Raw genomic sequence first — 20,684 nt, forward strand, 5'->3', positions numbered from 1 at the left:
TTAAAATGGATGCAGGGGGAGAAATAATTCAATAAAACCTAACATTTGCCAATAGACTTCTACTGTGTCACAGTCCCAAATGCAACTTAATTTGGCTGATTTTAGTAGATTTATTGCTCGTGTCACTCCCTGACCTGGCATGAAACAGAAGAGTCTCAGGAAAATTTGGTCCAAAATCTGTGCTGGATGTAACAGTCTGCTTCTGCAGAGCTTTTCTGCGCTCAGTCCAGGTGGCAGTTTTGGACTCTGACCATTGCTTTTCCTGCCTGGATACATGGAGACATTTACCTGGGCACCTTGCAATGAGTGTCTCAAATGGGCTGTTACATTGGGATAGTCTCGATTCAGTGATAACCCTGTGGAGGGTGGGAAGGATGAGCAATCTCTAAACCCAGTTCTAGGGAAGATGGGACAAATACAGCTACCTGAGGCAATTCTGTGGGTCTTAACTTGCTAGAAGTCTTCTGTGGTCAGAGGGAGGTGACTTTCCAGGAGAGGAAAGAGACAAAAACCAGATCCTACGAAGCTATACTAGGCTAGAATGGCAAAATAATAACATGTTGTTCTCGTAACCTTGCTGTTCTGTGTCAGACCCGAGTTCTGGTCTGTGGTCTCATGCACATGATCCCATGAGGATGAGAGCAGCTTCTTTCTGTGAAGCAGTTGTGCACCTCGTGTAGCCTGGGCCACGAGCCCCATGCATCAACAGCAGCTGGTGCGCAGAGGGACCTTAGAGGCTTTCTAATGCCTGGTTTAGAAAAGGATCTGCTCTTTACTAAGTCACAGTAAAGATGATGGTAGTCCTGCCTTCTGCCATCCTAATTTACCCACTTCATGCGTAAGTTTCTATTCCTGTGTGTTTCTCCCCTCTGTGTTTCTGTACCTGTGTGTTTATATACTGTCTGTGGTGGTTGCTTCATGCCTCGCACAACACTGTGGTTTCTCAGGCTAGCAGAGACTTGTGAAGAGAATACCAAAACCCTTGTGAACCGGCTCAACTGCAACCCTGCACAGCTACCCTATGGTCCCTGGGCCTTTGTTGCTGGGGGAGGAATTGGGGAGCAGAGATGAGGGCTCGAGAGCTTGGCAGCAAGGTTTCTGCCTGTGGGGGTGTCCTGAGCACAAAGAGAAGCAGAGGTGGAGGGCAAACAGGGAGAGACTCAGGCCGAAGTCTGCTCAATGTCCTGCATTTTTTTAAAGGGTCAATGATACACAGAGGAAGTCCAGCTCCCTTTATATAAACTTCTTGTTTTATTAAAACTAGTATTTTCACTTGAGTTTTTAAGGAATCCTTTATTTCACGTGAACAAAAGCATCTTGTAGCAGGGGACCCCTCGGGCTGCGTGGTTTGGCCACCTCCAAGCTGCCCCACAGGCAGCACCACGAGGCTGCCCCTGCATCCTCCACAGCGCACACATGGCCCAGCACAGGAGGGAGCAAACCCCAGGGAGCTGCCCGCCTCCCTGCCGAGTGCGTGTGGCCCAGGGCCGTGCTGCTCCCAAGCCTGAGGTCAGTCCTGAAGCATCTCCCACTCGGCATCCAGGGCACCTTTGCCCAGCTGGGGCTTTTCTCCCCTTGCACCACTGTGGCAGGGGACCTGGCCAGCAAACCCCGGAGCAGGAACTCGTCGGGCTATATTGAGAAGAAAGCAACTGATTTTCTTCAATGCACAGATGACAGTTGTTGTTGGCTGTTAGGATTTCATTCTTTTCCCCTCCCTCTCTGTCTGCATCTGCTGCTGTGAACACCAAGCAGCAGTGGGACAAGGCAGGATGTCCGCTGGGGAAGCGGGGATGCTCCACTGAAGTTCTGAGCTGCTTGTGCAGGGAGGGGCTGGCGCAGGTAGACTCTAATAGCTTTTTGCCTTGGTTTATAACCCAATTTCCATCCTTCACAGCTTGCTTTCTGAAACGCTTGGTGCCCTGAAGAACACCCAAGAGCGGAGAGAATCTGCACAGCTCAGCAGACTCCACAAGTCTCTTTGCTTGAACTGCTATAAAGCTCTGGTCTCTTTTTTGTTTTTTTTAAGAAAAAAATTATCTTATTTTTAAACACAGAAGAGTGTTACCAGGCTATCATCTTGGCACGTACTCTCTGGGCAGCCCTGTGAAGTTTCTTCCCCTCAGGGCTTCGTCCACTGTCAGGATGTATCTGTTGATAAGATCTTTCATTTCTTGGGTGAATGGCTCAAAATCCTTTTGCTTAGCACCAGACCGCTTGAAATTCCCATCCCTGTTGTTCTCCACACAGAGTAGCCGGTCCTCTGTCACTGTCATATTCAGGAACTCCACCATTTCCCTCAGCTTAGGGATGAGACTCTGCTTCAAGTCCTCATAGTGGATGACAAGCAGGCGCTTCCCATACTTCAGCCAGTCCAGGACGTGGGATGCCCACCAGGATGCGTAGCTGTTCACGAAATCGGGCCAGTCTGGAGGACCACAAAGCCAGGACAGAGAGACACCATTAGCCATGCTGCCTTCCAACTGTTCCCCATGTGCTGGCTTGTGCAGCAAGGCTGGCATGGCAGGGCAGGGCCTGATGTCACAGGGACAACATGCTGGAGCAGCACATGTGGCTTGCTGCTAGGCTATGGCAGCTCCTAGCACAGGGATGGGATGCTCAGCCCTGCTGCCCCCAGTCACCCCAACTGCTTGTCAGAGCCGGCTCTGCACGCACCAGCCACATGTGTGCTGGGCAGGGGCTGGGGGCAGCAGGAGTGCCCAGGGAAGGGGCTGGCTGGATGCGGGAAGGGGTGTGAGCAGGGAAGGCAGCAGGGGTCACATGGGCCATGGCTTAAGCAAAGCTTTGCCATGTAACTTCAGGCAAATTGCTTCACTTCTGTGGTTTTCCTACCCTCTTACCTCCATTTCAAATGTAGACTGAGAGGTTTATTTTTTAATACCTATGTAAACAAATAATATTTATATAGCAATGTATTGACTATTTTATTATGTAAATGCAGCATCAAGACAGTGATCTTGGCTGGAGCCCAAGTTGTTCCTGACTTCCAGGTCTGCCAAACAACCTATCTTTCTGCATGCCTACCAGCCTGCTTACAGGGAGATGGGATAAGGAAATGGGATTTACAGGGAAGATTCTTCTGTTCCTGGCATGTGTGAGGGATTGTCACCTGCCAGGGTCACCAGGACATAATTTACTGGATTATTTTCCCACCTCTGCCTTGGCCTTTAATGACACCTTGTTCTCTATTTGCTGTCTGCAATAATTTAATTTTCTAAGGGTCAGGACAGTCCTAGGTGAAGCTTTTGGGATGGACAAAGAGCATTTGTGGCTGAAATGTAACAGCTCGTAGCTTGCAATACAGGAAAGCCATTCCCCCCAGACTCTTTCTTTTTTCTGAGGGCTATTTTGCCAGCTTTTTGATGAATAGGTCTTGAGTTGTGACTGATGAAAGCTGATCGTGAACTTGGGAAAGAAATCTGCTGTGACAGAGGATGCTTTCCCCCCCTTTCCCCCCAGCCCTGTGCTGCGTGCTGTGATGCCTGCAACATGCATGGGGAGAAGCACGAGCCAAATCCCTCCTCTGCTGTGGGGTGCAGCAGCGTGTGCGGTGCGGTGGCTGTGGTCATACCATCCAGCTTGCCAGCCAAGTGTGTGACATGTCAGAAGCCTTTCTGTGCGCCCAGGGGAACAGGGACTCTCAGGTCCCCTTACTGCTATTATCCTTATTTATCTGCAGTGCAGTAGAACCTGTGCGGTGCTGTAAAATTTCCTTCAGGAAATGTCACGCTCCATTGAATCCTCCAAATCTTAAATTAGATTTCTCACGGTTATTACATGCTGTAGGGGCAAATTTTCTTCACCTGACATAGCCTGGCAAATGGGCTGTACGCAGGGGTGTTGTACCTGGACAGGTCTTCTCTGCCTGACAGCAGTGTTGCTACACTACCCTCCTCTCTGCAATGGGGATGTGCAGCAAGACCACAACCACTCCCAAAGTGCAGGTCTGAGTGCTATCGGGATGGATCTCAGCTGTGGCAGGACTCAAGTCCCACAGAATTTGTTTGCAGTGGTCGTTTGGGTCCCCATGTGTCACCCCCTCCCTGGCATGCTGAGAAGATAGGTTTCAAATGGTGTCCAACACAGCAACGAGCACCCCCAGCCCGTGTGGGGCCCTGCATTACCTTTGCTCTTCCAGTTGCGGTCGGTGGCGTAGCCCAGGTGCCCGGCGTATTTCCTGTTGAACTCGGCCATCAGCGACTTGTACGGGTTCCTTATCAACAGGATCGCAGAGTCAAACATCTCGATCTCTGTCTTGCCGCTCTCATGTGTTTTCACACAGATGGTCCTTCTACTTCTCCAGTGGTCTTTTTCTCCTTTAAAACCTGTTTTACAAGACAGGATTGTTGGCTTTTCCCTCCTGTGCCTTTTCACACTCCATTTCCTACAGGGGTGTCAAACTGCTGTGGAAATACCAGTCAGTTAAACCAGGACCTGGGACCAGGGCTGGATTTTATTCCTGGCCTGATGCTGACCTGCAAGGCTTACTGACTTTGCTTGGTTGGGAACCTGTCCTTGTGTGTGCTCCACACTGGTCGCTGGCGGAGCCCTGGACACAGGGAGCCAGGCTTTCCCCTGCTGAGGATGACTGGGGCGCTGTGCTGCAGCAGGGCTGTTCTTCACAGGGTCACTGCTTGATGCTTGCTAAGTCTGGTGTGCCCTTGGGATACTGGCTTCCCTGAATAATTAGTAACACTTAAAAACTTAAGCTTCATGTTTCCTGTGCTACTGAAGGGTCTTAGGGGTTTAGTCAGCTGGTTTTAGTCAGTTTTTCTGGATGGGAGCTGCACACATGTGTGTGCACGGCAGCACTAGCACTGGCAGCAGGCAGACTTTGCAGGTCGAGAGCCTGGCTGCTGTCTTTGAATGCAGCTGCCCCAGCACTGGGAGCAGTCCCTGCTGCCAGCACCGCCTGAACCGCTCACTCATGGCCTTAAATTTCACCAAACACACTGATGGTGATAGCCTTTCCTGGCTCCAAGCAGGATGCCAAGGGTAAGGAAGCATCGTGCCTCAGAGGGGCTTGTGTATCCCATCCCTCTGGATACGGTACCTTTGTTGTAAAGGGCTCCATCGAAGTAATAGCTTCCCGTGTAGTATCCTGTGGCATGCTCTATCAAATGGCGAGCCCACGTGTTCCCAGCGCCAGGAAAGCTCGACAAAGCAACGAACACTTTGGATTTGGTGGTTAAGAATTTCCTGTCCGTGCAGCGGGTGTCTGCAAGTACAGAAGAGATTCATTGTCAGCAGCATGGCTTTTTAATAATGCCACTGACAGCTCGTGATTATAGTGTTTATTGCTTTTCTTCTCTCTCTTACGAATATAGGATATCAATTTGAGTCCAGTTGTGAGGCAGCTACTCCCCAAAACTAATTCAGCCATGAAGATTATCCTCAAAGAGTTTCTTCTGGCTTTGTGTTAGGCTGCTGCAAACCATTGTACTTGCCAGCAAGTTGTGATAAAAGCCCCTGGGTGCCCGTTTGTTAACAACTATTTGCCTGGCAGGTTGGCTCTTCAGTGAAACCCTAAATGTGCTGTTACACCTGGAAATTGCGAGTTTTATAACCAGGAGAACCCCTCCTACTGCCAGGAGTGGCGTTCTGTCAAAACTCCAGGCTGTCCTTCTCCAAGGCAGCGCTGAGCCCACGTCGCACTTGTCTCCCGTGGGGCTTTTGTAAATCCTAACCTGATTTCTTAGTGGGCCAATAAAAGCAAGGATAGGATGAGAACCAATCTTGAGCCTCTGTAATGATTCAAAAAGAAGCCAGGAAATAAAACAGAAATTACTCTCTTTATTCTTCATAGCAGCCTCTGGATGAAGCTGTGGCTAGAAAGTACCAGCACAGGCCAGAGGAGGCTGTCTTCCACTGCTTCTGATCCCCAGAAACATGGGAAGTACTAGTGATGTCATGAAAACAAGTGTTCCTCTCGCATGATCTTTGCAGTCTGCCTCAACTGAGAGATGGAGGAGGGGAAAAAGGGGTGTTGGAGAAAAACAAGCCCAGTACCAATCCCTAAAAACACTTTTTTAATTTTTAAGCTTGTGAGAACTTTCACCCACACAATGATTTGCACAGAGCTTGGTAAAGCTGCCAGAGCCACCTGGGTGGCTTACTGGATGGGAGCCTGACTCTGCTTTATTTTCTGGATTTGAAACTTGTATGCAGATGAGTATTTCAGAGGGAGATGGCTAGAGCACAATTAAGAGTCTGCAGAGCTGCCATGGAGGCTGGGTGTGGGTTTAAGGAGCAGGACATGATGCAGAGTATGGGGTCCTTGTTCCCAGCTGCTCAGGGTGCTGCATGGCTCGGGGTACACCTTCCTGGGCTGTTTTGCCTCTTCTCCATCTGCAAAATCATCCTATCTTTCCAGGGTGGGAGGAGGTTGTGCTGTTTCCTGAGAGAATGCAAAGCCACATATTTGAGAGTGATTGCAAGGGGGAGATCCAGATAAGGCTATTTCCTAAATTCCTGCCTGTGCTGTGATGCCAGCCGCTGTGGCTCAGGCTGCTGTGAGCTGGATGCTTTTACCCACTGCAAGAGGGGTGCAGGGGCTATTTCCAGCAGCGGTGGCTCTGACCCTGGCCCGATGAGGCTGGAGCTCATACCTTGCACCGGTGTCTGATAGACCAGGCAGTATTTTCCCTCAGCAGTGCCGCTGGCGTTGTGCGTCCTGGTGCAGAGCAGCCCATCCGCGCTGTCGTGCAGCGAGAAGCGGCCGGTGGGGTAGCCGCAGTAACACTCCTGCCCTCGGATGACTGCCAAGGGAAACTCCTACGGAAGAGAAAATAGATCAGTGTGTAAATGCCACGGCATCGACAGCCTGAGGGGAATGCTGCTGCTACACAAAGAAAAATAAATCTTCTCAAGGCCACTGTCAAGATCAAAGCAGTGTTTGATATATCAGGGTAAAGCTCATGCTTCTTATCCTACTACTGTCTCTCACATGGCAATTTCTGAACAAGTGGATTTCAGACACAAACCTCATAAAGCTGGAAAATTTGCAATATTTGTGGTTTTTTCCATTATTCCTACTATGACATTCCTGCAGCACGCAATATGTAATTTCACCTCTTAAACATCAGTGGGGGGAAATTTCTTATTTGACCCCAAATGAGTATTTTGAACTGGATCGTCTCGTCAACTTCCCTTTGATTGTCCCAAGCTGATGAGTCAGCTGTCAGGAGGTTTTCCTTATTCAGTTTATTTTTCCAGAGTGTTTGTGTAGAGGAAACCTGCCCTTAAACTTAAAGAATTAAGGGAAGAAGGTAATTTAGACCCATCAACTGATTTAATCGTGTTTAAAAAGCAGAAAGTTGAGCCTTAGAAGTCTACATCTTAGTGTGACTCCTTCCCAGCTTGGAAAAAATGAACGTGTATGGGGGGGGGCTGACAGAGGGCTTGGAAGCTGTCACATACAGTCTGGAAAAAACATTTAGAAACAGGATCCCAAGTAATTTTTGGCAGATGTATTCAGAGGGACTGCAGAGGCAGACCTGCAGTGCCGAATGCAGCCTCAGCCCTGCCTGGTGCTGCTGGGGTGAGCTCAGGGCATGCACAGCTCTGCCCAGGCATGAGCCCCAGCCCTGCCAGCATGGGGGTCCATCCCCTGGCACAGGTGCTTCTTGCTTAGTGCTACCTTGCTGTGAGGTGCGTGAGATCCAGGCTGACCCCTGCCAGCATGCAACTGCAGCAGAGCTATAGGTCGATTTCATTGTGAGGATATAATTCCCAAGAAACGCTTCTGTCTGTAAGACATTTCAGTGGATCTGGTGAAAGATAATTCAGGTTTTGGTACCAGCCTGACCCAGAAGAGGCCACAGGCTGCGAGGCAGCGCTGCTGTGTGGTAGCAGAGCCTGGGGTTGGGTTGCTCTGCTGATACCGATGAGAATCGAAAGAAGTTTGAGCAAATCGTGTGCTAATTATTTGCTGAGGAAATCAGCAGTTGCTTAGAAGCTCAGCAGGAAAAGCATGCTTACTGCTGTGCTGAAATGGGCCCTAAAGTGAATTTTTTTCTCCTGTTTCCTGGGAGGACAGGGGTTCTGCAGTGCCCCCGCAGCTGGCTCGGCACCCGGGGATGTGCTGGCGTGCAGGGCAGGCCCAGCACAGCAGCAGGATGGCCAAAGGAAGCTTGGGGGTTATTTGGGTGCAGAGTGTTCAATCCTACCTATTCCGCTTCAGCACTTTCTGCCTTTTAAAAGTCTTTTGGAGCCTGGGAGTTCGTGACAGGACTGCTGAGCAGCTTATCTCTTACTCTTCCCCACGTGTTCATCCTCTGATAAGGAGTCAAATACAACACATGTGCCATCTGTGCCCAAACAGCCAACATTTGCTTAGCGAATGAGATATGACATTGTCAAAAACTATTTACAGATTTGATGCAAGGGCAAAACAGTTCTGTCTCTGCCTGCAAACAGGAATTTTCCCTTTACGATGAAGCGGTGTTCCTCAGTTTGAGAAACTAGTGAGTGCATGGCCCTCAAACACAGCTCGGAATAGATATGGGCCTTGCCCCTCATGCCAAGTGGCGCTTGCAAGCGACTGACCTCCCTGGAAGGCTGGAGGTGTGAAGAGGCCGAAGCGAGCGCTCCTCTGTGCCCGGGCGGCTGCAGGGGTGCTGGTGGATGGGGTGCTGCTGTTCTGCAGCTGCTGGCTGTGGTTGTGGTAACAGTGAAGGGCTGGGCTGACCCCTGCCTATGCGGCCTTCCTGCTGCTTGGCAGCGAGCACTTGGAGGGAGAGGAGGGAGCAGGCTGTGTGTCTGAGGAATCATGACAGTGGTGTGGGAGTCGTGCTGGGATCTGCACCATAAGCTTTTTCTGGACTGAGCACATGCCAGGACAGGCTCAGGTGTCCATCTGCGAGCGGTAACTCCCTGAGAGTTGATGTCAATGGCACTATTTGCATAATGATTAGCTAGGTGAAGCCTCAACCGATATTTAAAAGTCTGAAGGGAAGCAGTCATTCTTCCATAGTAACACAGACGATGTGATGATTCAGTCGCTGATTTATTTTTTTAATTAGATTGCATCCAGATTAAGAATTATGAATAGAACAAAAATACGCTTATCTGGTTCTCCTCTGATTACTCTGTTTAAATTCTTTTCGACTTCTGTACTAATTCTCCTATCTGATGCAGTTTGAAGTTTGGGGTTTTCTTTCTCAGGCTACCAGAAAGAGTAAGAGATGGAGGGCTAACCATGGAAGGAGATTTCTCTCCCAAGTAAAAATGTTTGGGTTATTTAAAAATCAACATGTTCATTTTGCAACAAACCTAAACGTAATTCTTCAAGTCTTCACTGAACTGGATACGCTAAGAGCAAAGAAAAAATACCCCAAAGCAAATCATGCCCTTGCATAAAGATTCCATCTTGTCTGATGCTGTGATCTGACAGTTCCTCCCTCCACAGCTACACCCGCTGTGACCCTGACTTACAGTGCCCCTTGCCCATTGCTGACATAAAGTTAGCCAGGCTGTGGTTATCTGCATCAGTTGAGTTCTGGCCTACTTACTGTCTTTACTGTCTTAAAAAATATCCAAATGAAGCTATGGAAACACTGTGTATGAATTCACAACGAGGTCTGGATCAAAATCCTGGAAGTCTTTTGTTTCTGGGCATGTAACAGCATGTAGCTACATCTGGAACTCAAAACAGCAGGTCTGGTTTTGAAATCAGAAGTTTGCTGTATGTTGCCGCATAAAGACACCTTAGAACTGGTAATGCTCAAGCACACAAACTTGCTGGCATGGCTTTGGGATGCACTGAGTTACTGAGGTTCTCTCCTCAAGGCTTGGTGTAAAATTTTCCAGATTCTTTCCAGGAAGAAATAAATAAGAGAGGTACCAACCCTTCTCTTACCTTCCTTCAGAACCTTTCCTCTTAATGTTAACACTTCTGCAGCCCTCTCCATGCCATCTGTGCAGGAGTCTGCTTAGATAATCCTCGAGAATATCTGGGCTGCTGATGGTTTTCTTGTACAAGCTTCATCAGGTGTTGACTCTTTGGAAAGGCACTGGCTGCTCTTGTGGAGAGTTTCCTCTATCCTGCTGCTCTCCCCTGTCCTAGTCCTGTTCGAATGTCTCACTAACATGGTACCTCTTGGTTGTGGTTTTCTTCATATCCTTCTCACCCACCTGTCACTTTAGATGCTTCTGCTTTTTGGCCATGTGGCCAGAAAACCTTCCAGAAACTGCACTTCTGCAAACCCACTTATTTAGAAAAGCAATCTCCTAAAAAACCCCAGTGTGCCATGACTGTGCTTAGAGACACTGACCTCGTGTTTGAGCACAGCTGAAAACAGCTTCTCCAGATGTTTCATACCATTCTCCCAGATGCAGGCACAATCATTAAGTGCACTTCATCAGTAAATATTAATAAAATGATGTTACATGTGGGTAAATTGCCACAGAAAGCTTGAGATTTTTTTTTTTTTCCCCTCCATTAACCAACAGATTAATGGCAGAGCTCAGGAAGAATCGCACGCAATGTGCTGCTTTACTGAACGTTTAAATGCATCGAGGGCAAGAGGGTGTGTTGGTAAGCATGTTTCTACCCTGTACTATATACAGGGTGTCTGGGTGACTCACTGCACGGGCTGCACAGGGCTAATTCCTTGGTGCATTCTTAAAACGATGATGAGCTGGTATAGAGTGTATGTTGACTGGGCAGAGCTTTCCCACTCTACCTAGTAATTCCGATTTGTTGTTCATGCCTTAATAGTTTTAATCAATTTTGTGATGCCAGAAGACAAAGTAATTGAATGTTCAATTTGGTGCATGAAGCTGAGTGTGGCTGCAGGCTAAATGTGACCACACAGTGAACCCTCCTCTGTACAAAGGAAAAAGCCCCATCGGAGTGGGGAGGAAGGGAACCAGCTGCAGCAATAGCCATTAAAGCAGAGGTGGCCCTGGGCCAGTTGTTCCCTCCTGAGTCCATCAAAGTCAAACTCCTTCAGTTCTTAAATCCATGGCCTTACTCTGTGATCAGCATGGGGGATGCGCAAAGGTGATGCTTCAGGCCAGGAGTGTGCACAAGGACAGCAGGTGTTAGCATGTCCCTTCTCACCTTCTGTCCAAAAGCCAGTGAGCACATGACTGACCTTATTCATTGCTTTCTTGTAGCCTTGAATATCATCAGGAAGTTCTACAATGATTCCATCTTAAATGGAAATAAATTAGATTTAAATTATATAGGTTACAGTGAGAGTAGTGTCAGTTCTTCTGGTGAGGAGACGCATTTGTGTAAAGTACCAGGAAAGGCTGCCTGCTTTCAGGGTGCTTATTTGGGAATTCTCTTCTCTGGCAGATTCTTTTCTTTTTATATGTATTTATGATTTATAACATTTCTAGCCAACAGTTAGATACTGGTGTAAAAATAGTGAGTGGATACCTTGGCATTACATCCCTGTTCACTACAGCAGTGCCTGCCTTGGAGTGGAGCACCTGGGATGCATGAAGTGAGGGGTGCTGAAGATCACTTCTGCCTGCCCTTCCCACACACGGCTTCCCAGACCCGACTGGGGACCAGCTCCCTGGAGGGCACTAGAGCCCCGTTTTGGGTGCTACCAGCCTACACCCACCCTCTAGCAGCGTGTCTCCCCGAGAGCCACAGCTGCCAGACCTCCCCCAGGGTCAGAGCTGGCTCTGGGCTTGGTTTGACTGTGACACAGAAATGGTATCGATTTCCTCACAGTCGATACATGTCACTTGGAATGGCTTTTCTGTGCATCACGTTTAGTGGCATTGCTGATGGCTTTACCCTCCCACCTTCCCTGCTTGAGAGTGCCTGGACCACAAGCATCACTGGGTGTTTACTGAGTTTTATCCTTTAGAAACTCACATACAAATTCAAGCTTCTAAGGCACTAATCGCTGCTGGTCCCTTAGTAGGTTAAAATTTAAAACAAAAAAGAAAGGATGTGAAATGAGAACTGTTCTTACTTTCTTGGAGCAAAATTCAGAGCACATCTCCACCGTCAAATTGGGCTGTATCAAAGAGGCTGGAAAGGTGTCTGTTAAATTTTCTGGAGCTCTAAAACATCCTCGATAGATAACATTCCTCCCTGCAGGGATATGAAATAGGTTTCTCTTGAGAAAACAATGTCCGTAGTATCCTGCCTTTTCACAAAGAACAATATTAGGTTCAGATGCTGAAAATAATAAAATAAACTTTATGTTCTAAATGCTGTAGAAATAAGAGAAATACACTAGAAAAGTGTGTTGCAAATGCTGTGGTATTGAAAGGAGCACACGCCTCTAGCTTTGTACTAACCACCCAAAGCAGGGCTGCAGCAAAGAGTTCAAATTAAATTCCGCCAGTGGAGGGCATTGCTATTGTTTGCAAGTCCCGGTTTCTTTTGAAGACATGCTTTCCCCTGAAAGACTTAAAAGCCCCGGTAAAAATCTACAAAGCTTCCCGTGATCAGCACCAGAGAGGGAGAGGGATTTAAACGCATGCTGAAAGCTCCCACTGGGACCCACCTTCCCCTGCGTCGGCTCGGCTGCTGAGCTATCCCCCTCCTCTTCCCACTTGCTTTCTTTTCAGGCCAAGGGACTTTGCTGCAGCCTTCGAAAGCTACACGAGGCTTTTGTGGGCTCTTAGGGAGAGCAGCTTTCTTTGAGTCTTTAGCATCAGCCTCTGAGCTCATCTGCTCCTGCATAAATGCTGCAGAGCTTGGAGGAATTGCTCTGTTTTCTTGTATCGCTATGGCCAAAGGCAGGATTTGGTCCAAATGCTTTAGGAACAGCAATGCAATTCCCCCTCCTGCTTGAGAGCCAAAACTGTCCTGGGAACTCTGTCCCAGGGGAGGCTGTGCGTTGGCACAGACAGGTGGATGGTAAGGAGGAGAGTAACGCTGTGTGGCTGGCTAGAGGAGAGAAACCTCTGCCCGTGTGTGGTGCTTCTGGAAGTGGGAGATCTTGCAGGCTTCACAAAGCTTTTACTGCATTGCTCCATGCTCTCAACAGAATTTGTCTGGCATGACTCAGGAGGGGGAAAGGTGGACTTGGGAATGAATTTGGGTCTGAGTCCTGGGCCGCACCTGCAGGCACCTCAATACTGACCAGAACTGGGGTAGGGAATGTGTTGGGTGGCAGGAGAGATGCAGGGCAGTTTTGAGGGGAAAAAATTGATTCTGTGTGCATTTCCCAGACTCTCCAGCATGAGCCAAGAGCAATCTAAGGAGAAGCTGATTAAACACTGTTCTTAGATAACGTTCCAGCCAGTAGCTAGAAGCAGTGCTATATCTCTGGGATCACTCAGGAGGTGTGCCATGACAGAACTTGATGCATGTCTGGGGGAAACAGGAGCATCCCTGGGACAGCACTTGGCAATCTCAGGATGCTTTTGAAAGACTGCCTACTAAATCTCACACCAATATTGAAATCCTGAAACAAAACGTTTATGAACATGTTTAGAGTTGTCTCAGGTGGTCAGGCAGAAAGCTTGAACTGCCCACTCCGGCACTCAGCAGGGAGCGGGGCTCACAGAGAACATCTGACTACTTCCAGGGGAAGGATGGATGGATGGATCCCACCCCGAAGAGAAGGGAAGATCCCTGTGCCTCAGGGATCACTGGGCTGCAATAGCTGGGGGGGACCCAGCCAACTCTGTGTCTGGGAAGGTTTAAATGGGAATGCCATTAGATCCGCTCTGCATAGGGAGAAGCCTTATGTGAGGTCTGTTCTCTGTAGTGCACAGCGTAAATCACAGATGCCATTATAGCCTCAGAGTTACTTTCCAATACACTTGTTCATCGTGATTAATACTTCTGTTGGCCCCTCAGCTAGCTTGTGTCAGTGGGATTCTTCAAACAGTCAAATATCAGGTATTACTAAGGGCAAACAAAACACAAATCTAGCTCCAGGCTAGACTAATTTGATGACTAATTCATTAATACTTAAGAAAAAAAATAGCCGCCTTTTCCTGTGAAATATGTATATATATTTTATGCTGAAGATTTAAACAGTGATGCACGTCCTGGGAAACCTGCCAATGTGCCTGTCAGCCTGACATTAGCAATTTAGGTCTATGTACCTTTGATATATAATTTATATGCAGCTGGGTGGATTATTGTACAAACCTTGACTTGTCTTTAAGAAGAAATGAAGTACCATCAATACTGGCACAACCTAAGGTCTTGGAGCTTCTTCTCAGCAAATAACATCTGTAAGGTCTTGTGAGCTTGCCAAAAGTAAAGACAGCTCTGCTGTTTAGATATTTCATGTGCTTTGTGTTGGCCCAAAGGTTTATCTCCTGTGTCTGCTGTGGGTGCTAACTGAATGACAAGCAGAGTAAGTGGCGTCATCTAAAGATGAAACAAAAATCCCAACTGCCAGTAGAGCAGAAGCCCTTGGAAGAGCAAAAACTCTGTGGTTTGCCCCTGTCTCTGGCCTCCACTTACCTCTCCTGCTGCTGTCCCATAGTACTTATTTTATCTAGGATCATTTCTGAGCTGAGGGTGGCATTGATGCGAGTGCTTTCCCACCCTCCTGTTGTATGGCACCTGCTTCCAAGGTTGCTGCTTAAATACACGTGGATCTGTGCCTCCACAATGGATGCAAAAGGGAGTAGTTTCTCAGCTGGAATTCTGCTGCGGTTGCAGTTGTTGTACTTGTTTCTTCCCCAGTGACACTAACTGCCTGTGTGGCAGCCCGGTGGCAGCCGTGCCAGGGAAGTCTCACTGCTGCAAGGCAGCACTGTTATTTTGCGGAAGGGGCTGGGGACCAGATCAGCAGCGAATGGACACTGTGCCCCATGGGCACCTTTGGCCTTTGCTGTTTCAAGCTCTGGTGACCAACGGAGCGAGAGGAGCAGCGGGGACAGCCTACATGCTCAGCCCAGCCATGGCAGCATCCCCGCAGGAGAGCAGCCGCCTCTCTGTTGCGCGCACACTTACGTCGCCGCACTCCTGCCCGCAGCTCCTCCACCCTGTACACAGAGAGCCGGTTCACCCCGCCGCAGACGGAGCCCTTCTCCCCCTTGCACTCGCTGTTGCACTCCTCAGGCTTTGAGGCGGTCGCCGGGAGCTTGTTCCCGCAGTAGCACTCGGCTCCGTAGGCCAGGCCCGCGTAGGCGTAAGCCCTGTGGGAAACAAAACCAGGTGCTGTTGGTACTGGCACCTCCTCTGTGCCTGTCCCCACCATGGGGGAGCACTTCTGCCCTGCTCAGAGACGCAGCCAGTCATGGGGACCAGCAGAGTCTCTCTGAGGTGGGTAGCAGTGGTCAGAGGCTGCCCTGCATGGCCAGCCTCACCCAGGCGGTCCTCAGGAAGGCGAGTCAGGCTTTGCGTCCACTGTGGGTGTCTGAGCAACAGCCCCATCTCCAGCTGCAGAGATGTGTTTGTGCTGCTCTCACAGGAGCAGGGCTGGGCCTTTGCCCCCTCAGTGTTGTGGGCATGGCAGCCTCGCTGCTGGGGGTGATGCTGCCCCAACCAGAGCTGCCTCAGGTTTGTCCTTAGGGTGGCTTAGAGCGACCAAGAAGAAAAGCTCCTTTCAGAGGTTCTGTTAACTGGCATGTAGTGTTGGATCCAGCCTGGCTCCGTGTCCTCCACAGCCTGTCTGTCAGAGAGGGACACCCCAGGGATGCTGTCTGGAGCATCTCCAAGTGTCTACAGGGGACTGTGCTGGGGTGAAGGTCCAAAAACCAGCAAGAAGAGCTTGAGCTACAGTTCGGGCAGCCCTAAGGTGCTGGGCTCCGTGAGCACTGTGGACCAAGTGAAGCAAATGTCACAGGAGCTGTGCCTGGGAGCGACCCTGCTCCTTACCTCACACCTGTCCGTCTTCCTATCTCCTGTTTTGGGGAGTGCTAGTTTGTTGTTTAGGGGTTTTTTTATTTAAAATATTTTAGATCAAAGATTTGGGCCAGAAGTCAATACCTAACAGTATCTAACAAAAGCTTTCTAACAGAACAGTAATTTTTGACCAGGACAACAAACAATGTATAGTAAGTAGCCATATTGTAATAAAGAGAATAGGCAGCAGTGAAATAGGCTACTTTAAGCAAGGCAGCAGAGCTACACCATGCCTGAAGGTATGAGATAATCACCATTTTCACAGATGCTGTATGTTTAATGTATGCATGCTTCTCCCATTTCAAATTCAGCTCCATTCATTGTCAGGAGAGAGAAAACTTGCAGTGAGAAACTGCCACTCACCTCTCAGCACAAGCTTCCTGACAGTGAGATACGGTCATTTTCCTTAAGTCATAAAATACAGCTCCCTTCAGGGTCCTCTCCCTCGAGTCATCGCTGAAGCATCCCATGTAGGTGCCTGTGTGTGTGCAAGACCAGAGTTAGGCAATGCATGTGGGATGGAGACAGGGAGAGGGGAAAAGATCCAGCAGTGGTCCAGTGCCACAAGTTGCATCTGATCAAGTCAGAACCTGTCTGGGCTTCTGCCCACACTGCTCAGCAGCGCTGGTACCAGCCCTTTGTCTGTGCTATTGGAGGGTAAGCTCAGAAGTCCAATGTGATGAGAAGGGAAATTGGATTTTCCCCTTGCCCAGCCTTTGCAGACCCAGAGTCTGCGACTGACCTGGAGCCACAGCTCCCTGCTCAGTGCCCTCCCTCTGGTGACAAAGCATGGCACATTTCTGGAGGAGAAGGTAGTCTTCCAAATGATACAAGTCTTGTTGGATTTCTGCCATGTTTTCATGTAAATCTCTAGTTGATCATGATATAGTGCAAGAGAAATATTAAGAAAATCAATTTTGTTTGGGTACATAGAGCTGCATTAAAGCTATGATGGAAAGATAACTTCAGTCTTAACTAGGCAGCACTGTCTCGCTATCGCATTGAACTGTCTCTTTCTCTCCAGTGCAAATGAGTCTCTTAAAAGACATCTTGCTTTACTTAGTGTATGAAGGATGGGATGCAGTCTAAGAGAGATACTTATGTAAAGCCTCTTTTTTGTTGTCGTGAACAAAATGCTATAAAAATTCAGCCCATTTTTTAATGTACGATTGGAAGGATGATGTGGATGCCACTGTTATGCAGTATTTGTGTATATATAAGTATGGTCTATCATTAAAATATGGAGGAAAAAGGAAATTTAATTTTAGAAGTAGCAGTATTGAGATGATAACACAAAAAAGCATTATATTAGCAGTAAAATAATACAGAAGAAGTAGTTCAAGCCACTCCAACCATTTTTGGAACCAGGAGTGATAAATCAAACAGTGAAATGTTACAAACACAACAGTAGCTGCACAGACCTGCACACTGGTAATTTGCAAACATGCAATTAGAAAATTCACAAGCTGTGAATATACACCCACAGCACGCTGTTAATGAGCTGGGAGTCCCACACCTGCAACGAGGATGTTCTGTGTTTTACCAGAGACTTGATTTGGGCACTTTGCTGCTGCTGCTACCGGTCTGAATCCAACTCTGCATGCAGGGCCAAAGCATCGGCATGGGGAGGCACGGGCAACCCAGCCTGCACAGGCAGTGTCCGCCCTCCTCCCTGCATCCCTCCCGTGCTGCTGCCAGCCTGACAGCAGCGTCTCATTCACATCCTCCTGTGAATGAGTCACGGAGAGGCTCCGTGGTTGGAGCTGCACGTCACATCGCGTCAGCGATCCCGTCCCTGTGACCCCTGTGCGGTGGTGGACGCGGTCCAGGGAAGCGCCTCATCTGCTGGAGCGCTGGGAACAGAAAGCTCTTCCCTCTCCCCTGACAAATCCATTTGCACTGGTTGCAGTGACAGGCTCTGCCAGTCTCCCTGGCAGGAGGAGGTGTGGTCCCTGCCCCTTCTGAGCAGATGTGGAGGGGAAAAGGAGTTTTCTCACCCAGGGCTGCAAGATCCTGGGTGGGCACAGAACAAGGCAGGGGGAGTTTGCAGCATGCGGGAGCAGATGCCATGGCTTCTGCATGGGGCTGAGGGTCTGCCCCGGGCACTTGCTGAGCGCTGGCTGGCAGTCCCAGTGCATGAGTGGCCATGCTGTGCTGCATTGGGAGGCACTGGTGTTATTAGGGTGGCACTGACAAGTTGGCAGCCTCCATGGTACAGCAATGTGGGGCAAGGCACTTCCGCAGGCATTATGACCACAGAGGAGTTTGCTGTGCCTTGGAAGGGATCCGCAATGAAATGATGAGCTTGTAGGTCTACTGAAAGTGGGGAGGATAACATGCTCTACAGAGGTAGCTGCATTTTTAATTGATATGAGTGCAAGGCCTGGGCATCCTCAGTGTGTGAAGGTAGAGCTGGGCATGATGTCTTCACACAGTCAGGACTGGGGAAGAGCCAAAGGGCTCCAGGGCCCTCAATGAGTTCAGCGACTCAGGTTTACTTCACTGAAACCACCAAAACTATCAGTGTTGCCAGAGTACCTGCAGCAGTTACTGCCTGCCTGACTCACGCTGTGTAACTCATCTCCATCCTCCGTCACTGTCACCTTTCTGTTCCCCTTTCTGACAAAACACTCAGTAGGAGTTGTGAGGTGGCACCCATTTTGTGGGAGTTTTGCAGAGGGTGCCCCTTTGTTTGGGGGAATTTAGCCAACAAACTAAAGAGCAGTTTAATAACGTGGTGTCTAGTCACCCTGATCCAGTTCCTTTCTCCAAGAACAGCCAGCGCTTCTGAAAGGCAACAGATCGAGGGTTGCAAATGGCACAGTGCGAGCACCCAACACTCTGGGCACCCAGCTTTGTGCCCCTCCCCATGGCTGGTGAGTGGTGCTATCCCACGCTCGCCTGGGATGCGACAGGGACCCTGGGGGGACACAGCCATGCAGGAAACGTGAATGTCTACAGAATCCTGGTTGCTCCTTGCTTGCTTTGGATAGGTTCCTTAAAGGCTTTCCTACTGAAGAAGCCAAAGCAGCCTGTGCACGTATTTATCAAGCAGAATCAGGCTCACAGTGGTGTGAACTCACCTCTGAGAGACCTGCACAGCTTCCCGTTAGGCTGGGAAAGACCATGGTTTTGTACCCTGTGCCGAATTCCCCTTGACCTGCTGGAAGCTCCCAGCAAACACAACAAGCACCAGGAACCTGTCTCTGGCTTGGGAGCAGTCTAAGGTCCATGTCTTGTCCCTGTGAGGACAGTGGGTGTGCGGGGATGGTCACAGAGGTCAGGAACAGTGAATGTGCTTGCAATAGCAGAGTTTAGTATGTGCTAGAAAAGCTTTCGTAGCAGGGGGTAATTGTGGCGTTTTGAGTAGTTAATGTAATAAACCCCACTTTTTAAAGTGTTCCTGTGCCCGGAGAGAAAATCAGTTAAACAGTGTTCATCTCTGCCTGCTTGAAGAGAGAATAATTTAAATTAGGGAAGCATATTTCACTGTCTGGGCTTCTGTTCAATTAAGAAGACCACTTTTTGGTGGAATGTACAGCTCAGCATGACCAGGGAGATCAGGACCCTGCTTTGGTCTATGCATAGGCTCAAGAGCCACTTTGAGAGTGGTGGTGGGCCAGGAGGAAGGTGTCTGCAGGGACACTTTATGGCTCACCAGTCTCTGCCCAGGACGGTCCTAGGAGAGGTGCAGTTTACGTGCGTGCCAGAAAACGGGGCAGGGGCACATCCCTTACCTGTGTGTTCATCCGTGGGCTTCATGGCTTTAAACCCCACTGTTTGTATGGGCTCCTGATCGCTGATGAACCTGTGAAACCACCTTCGTCGCAGCTGCCTGAGCTCCGAGTTGCGGGACATGAGCCACCGCGGGCTGTGCTGCTGGTCCAGGGCCGGCTCCTGCATTGCATCCATGCCCACCAGCAGCCTGGGGCCGGCCCGGGGGTTTTGCAGCATCCGGGGGTCGAGGATCCCGACCCCAGCTATCCCATCCGGCAGGGCCTGATTAGCGGAGGCCCCACGCGAACCTTGCTGGAGAACCAGGCGGGTCCGCTGTAGCAGCAGGAGGCTGCCAGCCATCAGGTAAGCTGCTGTGAGGAAGAAGAGCAGAAACTGGGTCCGACGGAGAAACTTCTGTAGCCTGAAGAAAGCTTTGGCCATGCCCTTACTGAACACGGGCCCTTCACGCCTCCCGACAGGCCCCTGAATCTCCACCTGGCCAGGAACTGGTTCCTCCCATAAGTTCAGCCCATCACTCCGGTGCTTTCTCCTGATGAAAAGCCTTCCTTCTGGATGGCTGCAGCAGAGAGAGCAGCCTGGTGCAGCAGTGCCACCGACCTCATGCGCCCGGCTGGCCCTGGGGCTCCGCACACATCCGGGGCGATGCCATCGTGGTGCTCTGTCAAGCTGCCTAACAGCTGCTGCTGCGACCTGAAATACCAAGGGGGAAAGTTGGTTTGCATCCGAACAGAAAACACCCGCACCAGGGTGACTTTCCCCCACCCACCCCTTTGTTTTTTAGCCAAGCGTTTCTCCATCTGTTGTTTATAATTATGCACTTTAAAAGCTATAATCCAATGAGAATGATTGATTAAGCAGAAGCTCATTTCAGATCTTCAGCCTTACTTTTTCTTCCTTTCTTACAACTTGGAATGCACAAGAAATACCTTTATGATGAGGTTATTTCTCTTGGGATGTTTGGAAAAAAAGGTCTTTATGTTCTTCTGTCAATAGCCAACATCTCCATTCTTTGTCACTGGCTGGAACAGGCAGCAGCAGTGTAGGAATCTTTTTAGGAAGGTATTATCACATTCCTTCCTTTCAGCTGAGCAGTAGCTAAGCTGCACATGCAGATCAGGAGGAAACAGCCATGTGG

General features: G+C 49.3%; 1 protein-coding gene across 1 annotated transcript; it reads right to left on the minus strand.

Moving 5' to 3' along the window:
- Window positions 1–1,306: 1,306 nt before the first annotated feature.
- On the minus strand, window positions 1,307–19,969 carry WSCD1 (WSC domain containing 1; the record flags this gene model as incomplete). The annotated part of the gene is made up of 8 exons (XM_084272928.1): window positions 1,307–2,428; window positions 4,146–4,346; window positions 5,075–5,239; window positions 6,630–6,795; window positions 11,961–12,082; window positions 14,918–15,102; window positions 16,175–16,289; window positions 19,549–19,969. 8 exons carry the CDS (start codon window positions 19,967–19,969, stop codon window positions 2,076–2,078), a joined length of 1,728 nt encoding a protein of 575 aa, XP_084129054.1. The 3' UTR covers window positions 1,307–2,075.
- Between the last annotated feature and the right edge of the window lie 715 nt (window positions 19,970–20,684).

This window comes from Gallinula chloropus (assembly GCF_964237585.1).
Source record: "Gallinula chloropus genome assembly, chromosome: 19".
Taxonomy (NCBI): Eukaryota; Metazoa; Chordata; class Aves; order Gruiformes; family Rallidae; genus Gallinula; species Gallinula chloropus.